Below are 17,923 nucleotides of genomic sequence, written 5' to 3'. Positions count from 1 at the left end.
CATTGAAGAAAATACAGCCTTTTAAAAAAATGGTACTTGGAAAACTGGTTATCCATATGTAGAAAAATGAAATCAGACCCTTATCTCTCACTTGCACAAAAATCAACTCAAAATAGACAATTCTAAAAAGAAGAAATACAAATGGCCAACAAAAATGTCAAAAGATGTTCAACATCATTAGCAATTAGGGAAATGCAAATCAAAACTACTCTGAGATTTTATCTCACACCAGTCAGAATGGCAGTCATCAAGTAAACAAACAATAATAATTGCTGGAGAGGATGTGGAGAAAAAGGAACACTTTTACACTGTTGGTGGGACTTCAAATTAGTTCAATCACTACAGAGGTCAGTATGGTGGTTCCTGAAAAGGCTAGGAATGGAACCACCAAATGACCCAGCTATACCACTCCTTGGTATCAATATTGCAGAATTAAAGTCCTCATACTACAGTGATACATGCATGGTCATGATTATAGCAGCACAACTCACTATAGCCAAACTATGGAATCAGCCTAGGTTTCCATCAGGAATGAAGAGATTTTTTTAAAATGTGGTATATATATAAAATGGAGTTTTATTCAGCCATAAAGAAAAATTGAATTATGGCATTTGCAGGAAAATGGATGGAACTAGAGATTATTATGTTAAGCTAAATAAGTCACACTCAGAAGGCTAAGGGTTGAATTTTTCTCTCATATGGGGAAGTAGAGAAGAAAAAGGAAAAGAAAGGTGGGAATGGATCTCAGGAAAATCAAAGGGAGATCAGTAGAGGAAAAGGACCCAGTGGTGGAAGTAGAGAGAGAGGGGAGAAGTGCTGGGGAGTGTTATTGGCCAAATTATATTGTTACATTTTGTATTGTGTGCATGTATGAATATGTAACAACAAATACCACCAGTATGGACAACAATAATGCACCAATAAAAAAACACATAGGAAAAAAAATTACCTTCAGGATATCTGTATAAGGTGTATCAGAAATATAAATGAATTTCATGTTTACCCCTGGGTCCCATCCCTAATATATTTCATTATGTATATGCAAATATTCCAAAAGCCAAAAAAAAAAAAAAAATCCCAAATCTAAAACACTTCTGTTCCCCAACATTTTGGACAAGAGGTACCCCATCTGTAAATGAAACAAACCATGAAAGCATTCTGTGAAATATTAAGCCCTCTCAGAAATGTTCCTATTATTGCCATGATTATTTTTCAGAGATTACTTGTTCTAAATTATGCTCAAGAGAGAATCTCATGTCTTTTGGATAATTAGTAAATATTCAATAATTGTTAATTACTATTATTAAAACAAACATGGACACCTTTAATAGAGCCATTTCAGTGAGGATCCAAAGTTGCTGTTATGGTTTGAATGTGAAGTGTCTCCCAAAAGCTTACATGTGAGACAATGCAGGAAGGTTCAGAGGAGAGATGATTGGACTGTAAAAGTCTTAACCCAATCAGTGAATAATTCCCTGATGGGATCAATTGAGTTGGTAGGGTGTGGCTGGAGGAGGTGGGAATTGGGCCATGGCTATGGGGTATAAATTTTGTATCTGGAGAGTGGAGTCTCTCAGTCTCTCTCTCTCTCTCGCTCTCTCTCTCTCTCTCTCTCTCTCTGATCAACATGTGAGCTGTTTCCCTCTGCCACATTCTTCCTTCATCAGGTCCTGCCTCACCTGGAACCAGCTTCTATGGACCAAGACCTCTGAAACCATGAGCCCTCAAATAAACTTTTGCTCCTCTATAATTGTGCTGGTCAGGTCATTTAGTCACAGCAATGAAATGCTGTTGACTTTTCCTAACCGTAAAGAGGATCAGATCAGCCAGGAACTTGGCTCTGCTTGCAGCACCAACATAGGTAAAACTATGCAGTTTCCCAAATAGTTGAACAAAAACACCACTTACCCAGGGTTTTCCTAATCAGGTAGAGTTGATCCACATCTGATTTTCCTGGCCACAAAGGTACTCCTGACAGCAGCTCAGCAAAGACACAACCAACTGCCCAAACATCCACTGGGGGTCCATACTGTGTGTCCCCCACTAACAGCTCTGGGGAGCGGTACCACCTGGTAGCCACGTAGTCTGTGTAGTAGTCACTTGGTCCAGCTTGCCGGTGATGGAACATGGAAAACAGAGTAGTGGAAACCTGGAGTCAGAACTGGGAGGGAAAGAACTAAGAAAGCAAGTTTGCCCTCAAGCTTGTGGCTTTTTGAAATTACTGTTCTCCATGCTGGTTGCACACTAAAATCACTTGGAATGTAGTATTTTTTAAAATTACTGATGCTTAGGCCACACCCCAGTCCAATTATATCAGAATTCTTGGGGAGGGCTTAGGCACATCAGTTTTTAAAGTTGCCCAAATGATTCTAATCTGCAGCTAAAGTTGAATACCACTCTTCTAAAATAGTACTTCTGGAAAGTATTATTTTAGTACAATCTGGTAGAAACCAAAATAGCATACTTTTTAATAATAGTTTACTTTGGAATAATTTACATGTAGCATACATATCTATCAAACGACTGTATGTGTCTACACATTTTCAAATTATAAATACATTACAGAATTCTGAAATTACAGAATTCTAATTTATAGCAAGCTTAGGTTTCAATTCACATTCACAAGAACTAGCTTTATATAACATCTAGATCATTTATCATATCAAAACTGTTTCCATCTCTTACACTTAACTAAAGAAAACTTCAATACTCACTTAAAAGTCGAGCAAATCCAAAGTCACAAAGTTTAATCACTGAATGTTTTGTGATAAGGATATTTTCTGGCTTCACATCTCTATGTATGCACTAGTTACAAAAACCAAAACAAAATCAGATTACAAAGGAGTGACCATAATATATGGCATAACACATTTGAACATTTAACAAATAATGGATAAATCATTTGAATCTTTCATTATCCTGTTGGATAAGAGCAAAACAACAGTCTAAAATAAAATAAAAATAGTACCATACCTAGAGCTCAAATCATCCCAAATTCCTAAAGTATTCAAAAGAACCACGAAGGATAAAAGGAATAATGAAAATAGGACAGTCGGGCTTAGCAAACAAAAATATAGGGCAACTGATTAAATTTGAATTTCATATAAAAACTTTTTTTTTTTTTTGTGGTGCTAGGAATTGAACCCAGAGACTGATGCGTGCTAGGCAACTATTTTACCACAAAGTCACATCCCCAGCCACAAAATATTTTTTAAAAATAGAAGTATGTCCCATGCAGTATTTAAACTATATTAAAAACTTAGGCTTGTTTATCTGAACTTCCAATTTAACTAGGAGTCCTGCCTTTCATTCGACGACTGTAGGTGAAAGGGAAAATGGTAAAGGGCTCTGAGTGAGGCTTGTATCAGGGTTGCAGGAGCTGCAGAGTTGGTGCATAAGCAGACTTCACAATGGAGTGCTGAGCTGAGAACACAGCTGGCCTGGTAAACAGGACAAGCCCTGGGCCTGCTGAGATAAGCAGGGAGGAGAAGGGTGGGAACCATGAGCTTGCCAGGAGATCTCCCTTTCAGCTCTGCCATTTGTCCTGACGAGATAAACAATAGGCATCAGCCCTCACCCTCTGGGGAGAGTCGCTAGATGTCAGCTCTGTCCCACAACACATCAAGTGCTCACTGAGCTGCATCGACCCCTTGGACGTGCCTCCTGCTCCATAATTTAGACTGCAATCACCTGTGGTTTTCAGACCTACATTCCTTAACAGATTGGTATTAGAAGAACATTTGAGAATCTTCATACAACTTTCTTATTAAATGACAATTTTCTTGACCATAAAACCAACAGCCTAATTAATAATTGCATTTAAATATTCAGTTGGGTCAAAATTACCACTCAGGATTCCTAATAACCCTCCCTTCTCCCAAGCATTTTTCTCTCTACAGGGGAATGTTTCTTTCTGCAACCTCAGAGACCCCTTTGGCCTGCACATTGAAGCCCTGGGGTTATTCCTGACTTTCTAGAATCTGGAGATAAGACAGGAGTTCTTTTTGAGCCTGAATGGTTCTCACTCCAAAGAATGTTAAGGGTGAGAGGTCAACATCCGGGTTTTCCCACAAATATTTATTAGTCTAGAAAATTTGAAAAGGAGGCAATATTTTCATTATTTTATTATAATCTATCTAGTTCTCAAAATTAGGCTCTGAGGTCTCTTTTATCACTGGCTTTGCATTTATCTATAAATGGATACTTCCATGAATATCATGGTAACATATGGTCAGAAGTACTTGTAAAAAAGAATGTGCTTCCATTCTGTTCTGGGAATTCTTTACAAGTTTCTACACCCTCCCCCAACAGCACATGGAGCCAAACAGAGCATCTGGGGCTCTCCAGGGAACTGTGGTATGCATTCTATTTGTCTTTACTGCCTCAGATCTTCTCCACCAGGGCCTTCATGTCTCTCTCATCCTAAAATCTGCTTTCAGGAAAGTACCAACCATTGCTCAACAGTGACTAGCAATATGAAGTGCCCATCCTCACTGCTATGCAATAATGATATTTTATTTTATTTTCAGTGCTGGGGATCAAACCCAAGGCCTCACACATGCTAGGCAAGCTGCCTGCCACTAAGACACATCCCCAGCCCTGCCGAGGATTATAGTCTTTGGTTAAAGAAGGCTTAGTAGGAAGAGGTGCTGGCTACACTCATATTTTCTCCATCTGGAAAGCAGCTTCAGAAAAAATCACATGGAGCAGCACAAAGAAGAGGATTTAGCCCTACCAGCTTAATTGACCCTGACAGTTGGTGGGATGTCAGATTACAATCAAGTTGTTTTTGTTGCCAACATGAAGTTCCAACACTAGAATTCATATTTTGTTTTTGTTTTCTTTTCCGTGGTACTGGGAATTGAACCCCAGGCCTTCACATGGAAGGCAAGCTCTCGATGGCTGAGCTGTACCTCAGCCCTAGAATCTGGTTTCCACAGGGAGTGGGCAGTATTGTACTCAAGGGAGCAGCTGGTCTGCCAGAATCATGAAGTCACACCACCTGGGCAACAGTCCACTGGGTCTCTCACCAGCCCAGCTGTGACCAGGAGTACCAGAGGCTTCAACTGGGCTACTCCAGTTCTGACTCAGCACTCATATCTCACCAAAGCACTTGTGCACTGGGCTTGGGACTCCACCTACTGCAATGGGTATACTGCTATCAAGCAGGCATGAAGCACTTCCCAATTTCAGCACCTCTGTGGGGGTACCAGTCCAATACAGACTCCAAGTGAGTAGGGTTATCTCCATCTTATGTTTGCGAAGTTTCTAAATAAATAACTAGTTTCTCAAAATCATTTAACAATGCATGTTTTATAAAACCTGAGTAAAAAGGAATAGCTAGATTGGCATTTTTAGCCTCTTACTGCAACCAAGCTAATGAAGGTTTGGGTGAAGACTATACTCACAAAAGTATTGATACCGCTGTTTACCGGTGAGGAGTTCTGCTCCTTCTAATGCTGAAGATTGAACACTAGAGAAGCACGCCAAGGCATGCATATTAAGCAGGTTTTATTTAAAGGTAATAATACAGACTTCTCCCGGCAGGAAGAAGGGGGCCATGGCTGATGTTCTAAAGTCCCAAGAAGTAAGCGCACCCTCCATCTTTTCTAGGTTAAAGTCTCTTTTGTTCTCCAGTTCTCTCCCCACTTATCTCTCCTTCCTGCCTACGTGACTAGGCCTGGTTTTGCATTAAGTGAAAAGCCATGGGCAGTGGGAGAGCCAAGGTGATTCAGGCAGGTAAGGGCCCAGGGGGCATTAATTAGCAGCTCCTTGCTTGCTTGATAAAGGCAGGTAAATTTGGTAATCAATGGACTCTGGAGATCCTCGACATTCCATTCTTCCAGGGGCAGTCTCCAACTTCCAGAGGCAGATGGGGCTTCATGGCTTCATTTTCTCAAATTGACCCGATTCCCTATTTCTACACTAACTACCTGTCCTTAATTCTGGCTTCAGTATGATAAAAATGTTGTATGGGGACTGGGGTTGTGGCTCAGTGGTAGAGAACTTGCGTAGCATGTATGAGGCACTGGGTTCAATTCTCAGCATCACATATAAATAAATGAATAAAAAATAAAGGTCTATCAACATCTAAGAAAATATTTTTTTTAAATGTTGTACAAAGTTTCTCCTCAGCTTAAGAGAAGGCTTCTGATTTTCCAAGGGAGACCATGAGACTTACATTGTGTTTATGGCAAAAGTTTACAGCTTGCAGTGTCTGCCAAGTTATACTCTTCACAAGATGTTCTGGTACCCTAATAAAAATAAAGAAGCAACACAAACACATTCTTTAGTGCAGCCATGGAGTTCAGCTCAAGAAAAGAAAATGTAAACCAAGACAGGCTTCAGCAATGCAAAATCCTAGGTGACACACAGTCACCTCGCAGGATAGGCAATCATTCCATGAGTTCCAAATGTAAAGAGTGGGTAGCCTGCACTCTGCTGAATTCTAGAGACAGCAGGTTAACAAAAACACAAACATGGATTTCCATAGGAAGGGACCATGAAACCCACAGGGATTTCAACAAGTATTTATGATTACCGCTCTCAACCTTCATACACCACTGGGAATCTGCCTGGAAACTTCAGCTCCATTTCTATGTGGTATTTTTTGTTGGTATAAAGTTAATTAATATACAGCACAAAAGATGCTGCTTATATTTTTTATTCTTCTTTAAATTTTGTCATTCTTTTTTTTTTTTTTTTTCAGATGCAACTTTTTTTTGCAAGTTGTCCCAAACTAATGGCATTGGCAAAAAATTCATCTTCCACGTGTGGGCATATGATCTCTCCATATTCCGGACATTTTTGTTTTATTTTGTTTTTTAGGTAATGAAGATTTTTACTGATGAGATCATGTAGCAAAAGTCAATCATAATTAAAAACCCAGATAAGATCTTGGTTCTTTCCCAATATTATCTTGTAGCGAGCTGCATCCTGACCACATCTTTCTGTCCTTTCCTCTGTCATAGCATCTAAACCCTATACACTGACCCCAGGCCTTCTTACCTGACTCTAAGCTGATTTAACCAGTGCAGTCAGAGGTCCTAGCAGGTGCCTTGTGTGAATTAGGAAAAAGCACCTTTGTCTGGGAGCATCTCTTCCCCACCCCCGAGGCAAGGAGTGAAATAGACTACAGAGAGTGTTTATTTTTAGAAACTCCCACCCACCAGCTGAACTTGATATTTTATGAATCAAACATTAAATGCTATTGTTGTGGTCCTCAGCCAAAACTAATAAGTAAACTGGGGGTGGGGGGGGAGGACTCTTGAGTAGTTGTGTTAAAGGTGATCGCAAAAAAAGTCACTTCTAGCCCCTGGGAGAGGCCACAAGGCCACTGTTGTCACAGACCAGATGTTCAGGAAATCCTTTCAAGTAGATCAGAGGACGCTTAAACGGAATGGGATAACGCAAAGGAAATGGAGAGGTCACCTTTAGGAAGAATAGCTGGGACATTTTTGCATCAAGATTATATCTCTCGGCTAGAATATGGCCTCTCCAAATTCTCTTGGTCTCATGGCATACAAGCACAGGTACTAGAAAAAAGGTCTAGGAAAATGCCACTATGCAGGGTACATTTTAGGTTGCCCCTGCCTCCACTATGCCCAGAAAAAACAATATATTTTGGATATATTCAAATTATTGTATATATTAAATATTAATGTGAGGTTATCCATGCAGGCAACATGTCTCTAAACTCATTTCCCAAAAGAAATATCTGAAAGTAAATAATAATAGCATACTGTTAATGCCCTTCAATGCTGAGCACATTATTATACAATTCTCAAATGCATAAATTAACCAAGCCATGTTGCCTTGGGCTGGCTGCTCACTTCTTTATTACTCAGTTTCTTCTTTGCAACGTAGGGCCTCAGATTCTAAGATCCCTTCAGCTGCAACACTCTGAGATATTAACAAGGTCAGGTTTTCCCTGTGGGAGAAGGGACTTGCAAATACAGAAAGGAAGAGAAAGAGACTATATTCTGTGGTGTTAGGTTGGAATTGGAGTGTGTGTGTGTGTGTGTGTGTGTGTGTGTGTGTTTGTGAAGCCAGAGAAGGAACTGTTGAGTAGTAGTGTTAAAGGTGACCACAAATGTCACTTCTAGCCCCTGGAAGAGGCCATTAGGCCACTGTTAATCACAGACCAATCCCTCCCCACCCCAACACACACACACACACAGAAGAGTTAGCCCTGTGCTGGGAGAGGTGCTATGTTCTATAAAGTAGTCCAGAAAGCAAATATCTGAAGTAGGAGTTAAAGTGGTAAGAAGTGACCAGACGTGGGCTGCATTTTTAAATACAGCCACAGGACTGTCCAAGAGATTGGATGTGAGAAAGGGAAGAAGCAGTATTTACTGGACCTCCAAGGGAGGATTTTGAGAAAGCGGTCATGAGTTCAGAAGGAAGGGCCCACTGGACACGTAGATGTGAGAAGCCAAAGCACATTGAGGGTATTTAGAGCCTAGAACTGGATGAGAACACTTGAGTAAATACAGATAGCAAAGAGGAATTCAGAGGTAAGTTCTGAGGCTCTTCAATGTTCAAAGGTTAAAAGAGGAGGGGGACCCAGGAAGGGAGGCTGAGTTGAGCATGGATTGTAGAGAGTGCAATGTCACAGAAGTCAGTTGCAGAAACTCCAAAGGACTTCTGAATTAAGATGATAAATTAAGCAAGCCCATCAAATTTCATCCCCTCCCCAAACCTGATTAGAAAACATTGATAACATTTTCCTAAAGACAAAAGCCCACAAGTCATTAAACTGCTTTCCAGAGTATACATAATAGTAACACATTTTGGAATCCAGAAAGCAGTTGAATGAATAAGTGACTTAACAGATCCTAAAAGCCAAGAGAGGGAAAAGTGGAGAACTAACCATTTACTGAAGAATCTTCAAAAGTTTAAGTACTAGTAGTCAAGATCTCTGTGGAGCTGAGAACTAAGAAGGAGTGTGGGGAATCTACTTAGAAAACAATTAAATCCTTAGATTCCCCTCTGCTACTCTATGCCAACAGGGAGCACTCTCTCCCCAGCCAGATGGAAGGCTGGAGTTTCGTTTTCTGGAGAGAACAGAATAGAGGACATTTGGCATGACCAAGATCATGGACAGAGTTCGGAAAACAGGATCACGTGCTGACTGCTAAGATTCCCCAGCCCTCTCTCCTCACGGGATTGTGAGAAAGCTGGCAATCACCTGCTCCCCAGTTATTCTCCAGACAAAATACTGGAGGATCTTTGGGGGGGAAATTATGGAGGAAAGATCTGAAGATTCTGACATGGGATGGCCCAGCTAGATAATGGACTCCACCGTGTTGCTCAGAGCTCCCAATAGTTCTCATCTCTTAACCACAAACATACAACCAGAGATTATATAACATCCAAGGAAAACCTCTAATAAGAAAGCTACAGACAAAGCTGGGCATACTGTTGTATGCCTGTAATTCCAGCAATTTGGGAGGCTGAGGCAGGAGGATTGTGAGTTCAAGCCAGCCTCAGCAGACTAGCAAGGCACTTAGCAACTCAGCAAAACCCTGTCTCTAAATAAAATACATATTTTTTAAAAGGGCTGGGAACTTGGCTCAGTGGTTAAGCCACCGTGGGTTCAATCCCTGGTACCCCCACCAAAAAAAGCTACAGACAAAAACAAACAGAAGAAAACACCTCAAACAAACTATGGAGGATAAAGAGAACATTTAAAAAAATCATTAATCCTCAGAGAAAGAAAAATAAAAGTCATTGTATAAGAAAAGGAGGACCAGCATGAGTCCAATGCCCAAATAATAGAGGTCTAGAAAGAGAAAATAGGGCAAACAAAGGAAAAGAAATCAATAACAAAGCAATTAAAAATCTTTTCTCAACAAGAAAGGGTCCATCAAGTATCAGAATAATGGATCAAAATCATGACAATTTTCATAATCCAAGACAATGAGAACAAAAGAAAATTCTCCAAGACTCTGGGGGAAAAAAAGAAAGAAACAGAACTTTACAAAGGAGCAGAAAATAAAATTACTTACTAATAGCACAGAAGATTAAAGGTACTAAAAAAATGCCTTCAAAATGTTGAAGGAATATTTTCAACCAAAACCCCCAAACCTATATGCAAATGAAATATTAAGCGAGAGAATAAGGACTTTTTAAACATGCAGGATGTTGACCTTTTTTCTATCTTTCTTTCTTTCTTTTTTTTTTTTTTTCCTTGTACCGCTCATACACTCTTTTTCTGGAAGCCCCTGGATGTTGCACACCACCAAAAAGGAAAAGTAAACTATAAAAGATTATAAGGAAGTGAGAAAACTGGAGACCCAACACAAGAGGGAAGCAATGGTATCTCTGGCAGAATGGTGAAGGGAGATGATAGGCTAACCGCATTCCAGGTGCAGAAAAAACCAGCCCAGAATATAACAGTGTGACTCAAGAGCCAGGCATGTTGAAGGTTGGCATCATCATGCCCTCTGCTTTAAACCATTTTAAATAAACATGAAATATGTAACAAACAAGCTTAAAAGCTTCAAAAAGTCTGGATGACTGGCTACACCCTCCTGATGTAGGCGAAGGAATTGACTTTAAAGTGTTGGTTTCCATACTGGTGGTAAGTGGAGGCCAGGCTGTGGTCAGTGAGGGAAAGACCAGAACAGTGATGAAGGGAAGGAGCACAACTCTCTCTCATTCTTTACTGCCTTTAAGTGCCTGACGAGGTTGCTTGTTCAAAGGCCAGTTGTTTCCTCAGAGGAATCATGTACAAGCTCAAGGTTAACCTCTGAGCAAAGAAGGGGTCTAGGTTTTCTCCTGGGTCTGGTTCTATCCCACCATGGGATTAGATGATGAACCCTAGATAAGCCATATCTCCAGTTCCTCTTCCTAGTAAATAGTGCTCAGAAGGTACTGGCAATTCAGGCTGGGTCTGGTCTTGTGGAATTTGTATTCCTAAAGATGTCAGCTTCCCAGATCAAGAAGTGGGATCTAGGGAAGCAAGGGCATTGCCTTTACTTTCTGTACCAAACCAAGGTGGAAGGGGCTCAAGAAGGCACACCTTCCTTCCATGGGTACTCAGGTGTTCTTCCTTGAGGTCTTCAGTGGCCTTAATGAAAGTTACAGTTGTCCCTTTGAAGCCCACTGGGCTATTGCCCAGTTCCACAGCCCTTCTAGGGAGGGTGAGATTGAATCCAATTCCTACCAATGGGAAGGTGTGAAAGAGAGGCATGCTCCCAAGTCCTCCACCAGTGTGACCGCACTGCACACTTTCTGCCTGTTCTGGGAATTTTGTTTTACCCCCCAGGAACATAAAGGGGTCCCAACTGATTGACTCCAAGGAGGCACGAAGGTAGGAGGTGGTATCATTAGAAATATCTGGAATCTAGATTTCTGTGTGATCGTACCATCTTTTTGACCAATTAGAGACAGATGTGCTTGACCAAAATAATTAAGTCAGTACAGAGAGAAGAAACCCAGAAAGTAATGAATCCAACCACAAAAAAATGCAGAGAGAGTTCCAAGAATGACGGCAAAGAGAAATCCAGAAAGACAGCTGGACAACAGGACAAGCCAGAGAGGAGAAGAGAACTTACAGAAGGGTACTGCCAAGAAAACAAAGCAGGAACGAAAGGGTTACCTGATGCGATTATCCTATGCAAAGATATATTGAGACCATTAAGAGTGGGAAGAAGAAATGGGGCTAAAGAATGTTAAGCAAATTTAAAAAGGCAAATAGTATTTGAGGAAAAAGTACAAAAGGAAGTCAAAATGTAGCCTAATGCTCAGCTATAAGTCATATTTACATAGGTACAATAATAGGCATAATAATGGGGAGCGTGAACTAATAAAATGTTAATGTGACTATCTGGGGGAATTAGAGTGAGAAGCAGGAGGATTATGGCTAAGGAGAATAAATCTTCATTCTATCAAATCAGGAAGGCTACAGATAATGTCTAAAAATGGATCTTAAGAAGTAGTATGCCACTCTTTTTATATTATGCTATATTGTTGCATAATATATTTGCTAATACTTTTGTTAAGGACTTTCCACCTACATTCATGAGAAATATTCACCTGTCATTTTCTTGTTTTGAAATGTCCTTATCTGGTTCTGGTATCTGGGTACAGTGGCCTCATAAAATGATTTGGGAAACATTCTTTCATCCTCTTTTTCCTAAGAGTTTGGATAGGATGACTATTATTTCTTCCTTATATGTCTGATATAATTCACGATAAAATATTTTAATAACAGAACCCAATTTAGCATGACTGTAAGGAAAAATATACATCAACCCCCTTCAGAGGTTTAAGGTAAATTCATTCACATTGGCAAAACCAATAACCTGAAAGTACCATTTTGAGAACTTCTAAAGGAAAAGCACAAGAAAAGGAAAGTCTGTAAGGAAATTTTATAGTAGAATCATTTATCATCAAACACTGAAGACAGTCTTAATCTTCAATAATGGATGAATGCTAGATATAATGTAATGTTAACATCTGAAGTCAATAATAAAGCTAAAGATTATATTTCAATATATACAGAAATACATATGAAAGCATATTAATGAAAGACAGAACTCATCACAGGACACAGAATGTGGTACTGGCAGGTTGGCTGCCTTTGCTGTGGTGTCCGGGCTTGTCAACACTTCATTTTGTCAGCACACGAAAGCAGTATCCATTTCACAGTGAACATTAAACAAATTAAGTAGCCTGATATATAAAACCAGCAGACAACTTATTCACTCGTGTTCAAACCCTGGGTACCAGATAATGCTCTCCTTGTAGGCAATTCCATAAAGAAAGTCAAGTTCTAATCCTTGTAGTAAGCAAAGAACTGGGATGCAGGAAAGCAGGTAACTTGACTGGTTCTGTTATTAAGCTGGGATAACTTAGTCACACCCATCCCCACATTAGGAGGGCCTGCCATTACATAAAACATCTTCAATCAGTCAAATCTAATAAACCCAGCAATTATTCTCTCTTTACAGTTGCTTTGCATACCTCTGCTCAGATGATACTATTAATTTTATATGCACACGTAAATACATATGTTTTTGTCCCCAGTTCCAAGTTCATCAGTCCCTCCCCAAGGTCTCGGAGCTGGCCATAAAGAAATTCTCTGCCCTAACCTTGTCTGATAGGTCAAAGAGCCTTTTCATTCCAGAGGAGGTCTGTTCTCTAACTTGGAGGAAGGAATGCAGAAGAATCTAAATAGACAGGTCTTGCTGGGCTCCCCACCCAGTCTAAGAGCAATTGTGCCTATGCAACCAAGTCTCCACAAACACCCAAAGGACAAGGTTCAGAGAGCTTCTGGATAGTTGAACACATGGAGGTTTCCTGGAGGGTGGTGCACCCAGACAGGGCATGGAACTCCACACTTTCTTCTCCCGCACTTTGCCCTATACATCTCTTTCTCTGTTTCCTTTGGAATATCCTTTATAATAAACCAGTAAATGTAAGTAAATGCTTCCCTGAGCTGTGTGTTGCTCCAGCAAATTAATTAAGCCCTAGGGCACAGTGGTGGGAATCCTGATTCACAGACAGAAGCACAGGTAAAACAACCTGGGGCTTATGATTGACATCTAAAGCATGTGTGTGGTGGATGGGGAAATCTTGGGGACTGAGCCCTTAACCTGTGGGAACTGCTGCTGTCTCCAGGTAGAGAGTGTCAGTGCTGACTTGGATTAGAGAACATCCAGTTGCTACCTGCTGCAGAATTTGTTGTTTGCTTGCTGGTGGAGAGAAGTCCCCACATCTTTGGAGTTCACAGAAGTCTGTGTTGATTATGGTGTGACAGCAGAAGAAAACAGGTGCTTTGTTTTTCCTGACGACACACAGTTTCACAAAACAACTGTGTTGTGACTCTTATGTCCTGATAACAGAATTGAAATGAACAGAGAGAAACAAATGACTGCTGTATGAAAGTGAAGAGATCAAACTGATAAAACAAAACAAACAACAACAACAACAAAAAAAAAAAACCCCAAAAACCTCTTCAGTGATGGGATAGATGCTGAAGAAATAACACGTATCTCTTCCTAAGCACTCTCAATTACAGAAGCCCTCCTTTGCACTGCTGTTCTTCTCACACTTGTGATGTTGCTTATCAATCAATCAATCAACCTTCATCAGGACTTCATTTCTACAAAAGGCTACAAGAAAGATGGGGGAAGGGTGAGGATTGACCAAGCTCTTGCAAGAACAGAATGTTCTTAGGATTTATCCTAAAGAAATAGTTATAGAAGTGGTTGTCCTATCTGTATATGTTTATATATAAATTCTATGACCATTAAATGATAGCATTTTTACTATAGCATAATTTTTAAAAATTTGGCAACTGCTCATGAATATTTTTCTACCCTGTATGGGTTTTTTTTGTTGTTGTTGTTTGGGTACCCGGGATTGAACTCAGGGTCACTTGACCACTGAGCCACATCCCCAGCCCTATTTTGTATTTTATTTAGAAACAGGGTCTCACTGAGTTGCTTAGCGCCTTGCTTTTTGCTGAGCCTGGTTTATAAAGTCTCAATCCTCATGTCTCAGCCTCTGGAGTCACTGGGATTACAGACGTACGCCTCTGTGCCTGGTTCCTACCGTGTATATTTTAGTTAGAGTTATGGTTTTTTTTCTTTTCTCCTTTCTTTCTTTCTTTCTTTCTTTTTTTCTTTCTTTCTTTCTTTCTTTCTTTCTTTCTTTCTTTCTTTCTTTCTTTCTTTCTTTCTTTCTTTCTTTCTTTCTTTCTTTCTTTCTTTCTTTCTTTCTTCCTTCCTTTCTTTCTTTCTTTCTTTTTGTGCTAGGACCTCATACATACTAAGCACTAGCATGATTCTTTTTTGTTTTGTTCATTTTTGGTACCACGAATTGAACCCAGGGCCACTTAACCACGGAGCCACATCCCCAAACCTTTTTATTTTTTATTTTGAAACGGGGTCTTGCTAAATTGCTTGGGGCCTTGCTAAGTTGCTGAGGCTGGCTTTGAACTTGTGATCCTCCTGTCTCAACCTCCTGAGCCACTGCAATTACAAGTGTATGCCACCACACCCGGCACAAGCATGATTTTCAGTGGCTCTACTATGTTACACTGTAAAGCTATATTAATCTTCTATCATTGTACATTTCAGCTGTTTCCAATTTTTTCATTAAAAACAGTACTGTAGGGCTGGAGTTGTAGTTCAGTGGTATAGCACTTGCCTAGCATGTGTGAGGCTCTGGGTTCAATTCTCAGCACTGCATACAAGTAAATAAAATAAAGTTCCATCAACAACTACAAAAATTTTAAAAATAAATAAATAAATAAATAAAATAAAAACAGTACTTTAACAATAGATACATTTGTAGCTAAATCTTTTGCACATATACCCTATTTTCTTAGGGTAAATTATTAAAAGTAGAACTGATGGGTTATAGATGATGCCTCTGAGGATTCTAATACATACTGCCATTGTGACCGGTTGCTACAGCAGTGTATTTATAATTTTTAAAACAATCACAGGATTTAGAGTTTTTAAATCAAAGCAACTATTTTCAAATGAAAATCAAAACATTGTGATGAATACCCCTCTTTAAAATCATTTCATACGTATCAATTTATTGGTTTGCTAATACAGTCGGGGCATTCCACAGGAATTGTATGTATGGTGTGCCAAGCACTCAGCTAGAAGGTACTGGAGATACACAGGTCAGAAAGGCCCAACCAGCTTTGCCCTTGAGGATTTTATAGATTTCTGAACAAATTGGCTATGTCACATAAATAACCCCAAGCTGCTAAGGACACTGAAGGACTGCTGACTCTCCTCAGTGTTCTGATAGACATTATAAAGAATTGCACCTGAAATGCAACAGGCGTTTTTGAGAAGAAGTAGAGAAGGCAGGGAACCCAGGCTGAGAAAACACCATGTCCTAAACTCAAGAGTGCAAATGGTTTGGTGAGGCAGGGTTATGTTTTATGGAGCAAACTAGTGAGAAATGGGATTGTATCGAGTGAGATCTTTATTCCATGCTAGGGTCTTCACTTTACCAGTAAGAACTGAGGAACTATTCAAGGATTTTATGTAAGGGACGGCTTGATTCACTTTGTGTTTTAGAAATTTATAATTGCAAATAACAGTAAGTGATCACTAGACATTCTTGAAGTAAATGTACCAACCCAAGAAGGACCTGGACTGGCACCAGGCAGAGAGACAACAGCATCAGTGCCTTCTCTGTTGATACTAACAGATCAAATGAGAAACTTAATGATAATCGGTTTCCTGACCCCTAAAGTACTAGGTCATCAATTCATAGCATTATAGAGCTGGAAGTCCCCTTAAATTTCATGCTAAACTCTCATTTTTACATATGAGGACAATTGTGAGCACCTTAAACAAGGTCAAATTTGACTGTGAATGCACTTACAAAACTTTATGATGTGAGATCTCTACCTTGAAAATTAAGAGTCCTATGAATTTCAAAATCTTTGCTTGACATTGTTTAGCATTTACCTCATAATGAGGACAATTAAAAATTTGAGGTTGTATTTAAAATAAATTGGAGAATTGACAAATATTCAGTATAATGGAAAGTAACTTATTTTTAGAACAAAAATCCTCAAGCTTCCAAATAAATGGATTTGATCTGGTTAAAAATAAATCTTATTTTTCAAACTTGCTCATCTAATAGTGTTCCTCAAGTAAATCTTGTATTCGAGAAACCATGGCACTTTCTTATTTGGAAACAAGGTTGCCTGTAACTAATCTATGTCTATTGTTCTTTCCCTTCTCAAACCCACCTTCATATTAAAGCATCTTCTATTTCCTGGAACATACATAATATATTTTAGTCAGTTGGCTCTTAAAAATCTGCTTGCAAAACTCTAAGCACCTTTTGTCCTGTTCTTTTCTTCTGCTCAAACTATATGCCAAAAATACACCCAATTGTTTTCAACCCCACAATGTTCGCAAGCCACTCAGCCTAACATGACTAACCAAATGCCCTGCAGTATCTCCCTAGTCCCAAACAGCCATGAGCAACTACACTATAAGTTTTATTGCAGTATCACTTACAAGCTGTCAAAAGAGCAAACATCAATATACGAAATGTTTTATCCTTCAAACACACAATTTTTCTGTATCAGTGACTTTCTGAAGGGAGCTGCCTGTCCTCTTAGATGTCTCTGGCTGTGTAGATTAACATTCTAGAACATGAAAAGCCTGTATCATGGTTACTAACAAACCACGAGACACTTTAATCCCATTTGCCTGGAGGTCATGGAAGATCATTATAACCAGCACCACAGGGCATAGTGTCCTTGGTTGAGGCTGGAAAGAACTGTTGGAAGAGCCTCAGGCTATGAATGTGCCCAGGGATTGGGGAACCATTCTGTGGCTGTGATGTGCAAGGTACTCTTCATATTCTCCCCAGTCAAAGCTGAGCTCCCAGGAACAGAGTAAGAGGATGGGCTATCCTTTTCCTTTTTACTGATCACTCTAAATATTCTTCCCCTTTCCACTGCAAGACTACCTCCACCATGAGGCCTCACTATTTATTTATTTATTTTTATGCTACTAGGGATTGAATCCAGGGCCTCACACAGGCTGGGCAAACTCTCTACCAGTGAGCTACATCCCAGCCCTTTTTATTTTTTATTTTGAGACTAGGTCTCACAAAGTTGCTGAGACCAGTCTTGAACTTACAATCCTCCTGCCTCAGCCTCCCGAGTCACTGCAATTATAGGGGTGTGGCACTGTACCTGGCTTAACCTAGTCTTAATAGAAGTCATTGCTGCTTTCCCTCACAAATCCTGGTGTGTTTGTGCTTTGTTTTATTGGTAAGGGACAGATAACTCACCCTCTTTGATATTTGTCCAACTCATGGAGAACCGTGTGGTCACAATACTCAAACACCAGGTGAAGCCTCCGCTTCCTCCTGAAGACCTCCAGGAGGTTGACAAGGTTGGGATGCTTGAGTTGCTGAA

General features: G+C 39.9%; 1 protein-coding gene and 1 long non-coding RNA gene across 4 annotated transcripts in view; one reads left to right on the top strand and one right to left on the bottom strand.

Annotated features, from left to right (window-relative positions):
- LOC306648876 overlaps nucleotides 1-17,923 on the top strand; it is a 603,819-nt gene that overhangs the window by 365,677 nt on the left and 220,219 nt on the right. The window lies entirely within an intron of this gene.
- CDKL1 (cyclin dependent kinase like 1) overlaps nucleotides 1-17,923 on the bottom strand; it is a 54,975-nt gene that overhangs the window by 12,283 nt on the left and 24,769 nt on the right. For all 3 annotated transcript variants that reach the window (XM_079119132.1, XM_079119131.1, XM_079119130.1), the window contains exons 2-5: nucleotides 17,797-17,918; nucleotides 6,182-6,254; nucleotides 2,715-2,805; nucleotides 1,909-2,109 (exon numbers count right to left, since the gene is read on the bottom strand). In XM_079119132.1, coding sequence (XP_078975258.1) covers nucleotides 1,909-2,109; nucleotides 2,715-2,805; nucleotides 6,182-6,254; nucleotides 17,797-17,918 — 487 coding nt within the window. The remainder of the gene's footprint in view (nucleotides 1-1,908; nucleotides 2,110-2,714; nucleotides 2,806-6,181; nucleotides 6,255-17,796; nucleotides 17,919-17,923) is intronic.

This window comes from Sciurus vulgaris (assembly GCF_902686455.1).
Source record: "Sciurus vulgaris genome assembly, chromosome: 2".
Classification (NCBI taxonomy): Eukaryota; Metazoa; Chordata; class Mammalia; order Rodentia; family Sciuridae; genus Sciurus; species Sciurus vulgaris.
This window is presented reverse-complemented; position numbering and strand designations above follow the sequence as displayed.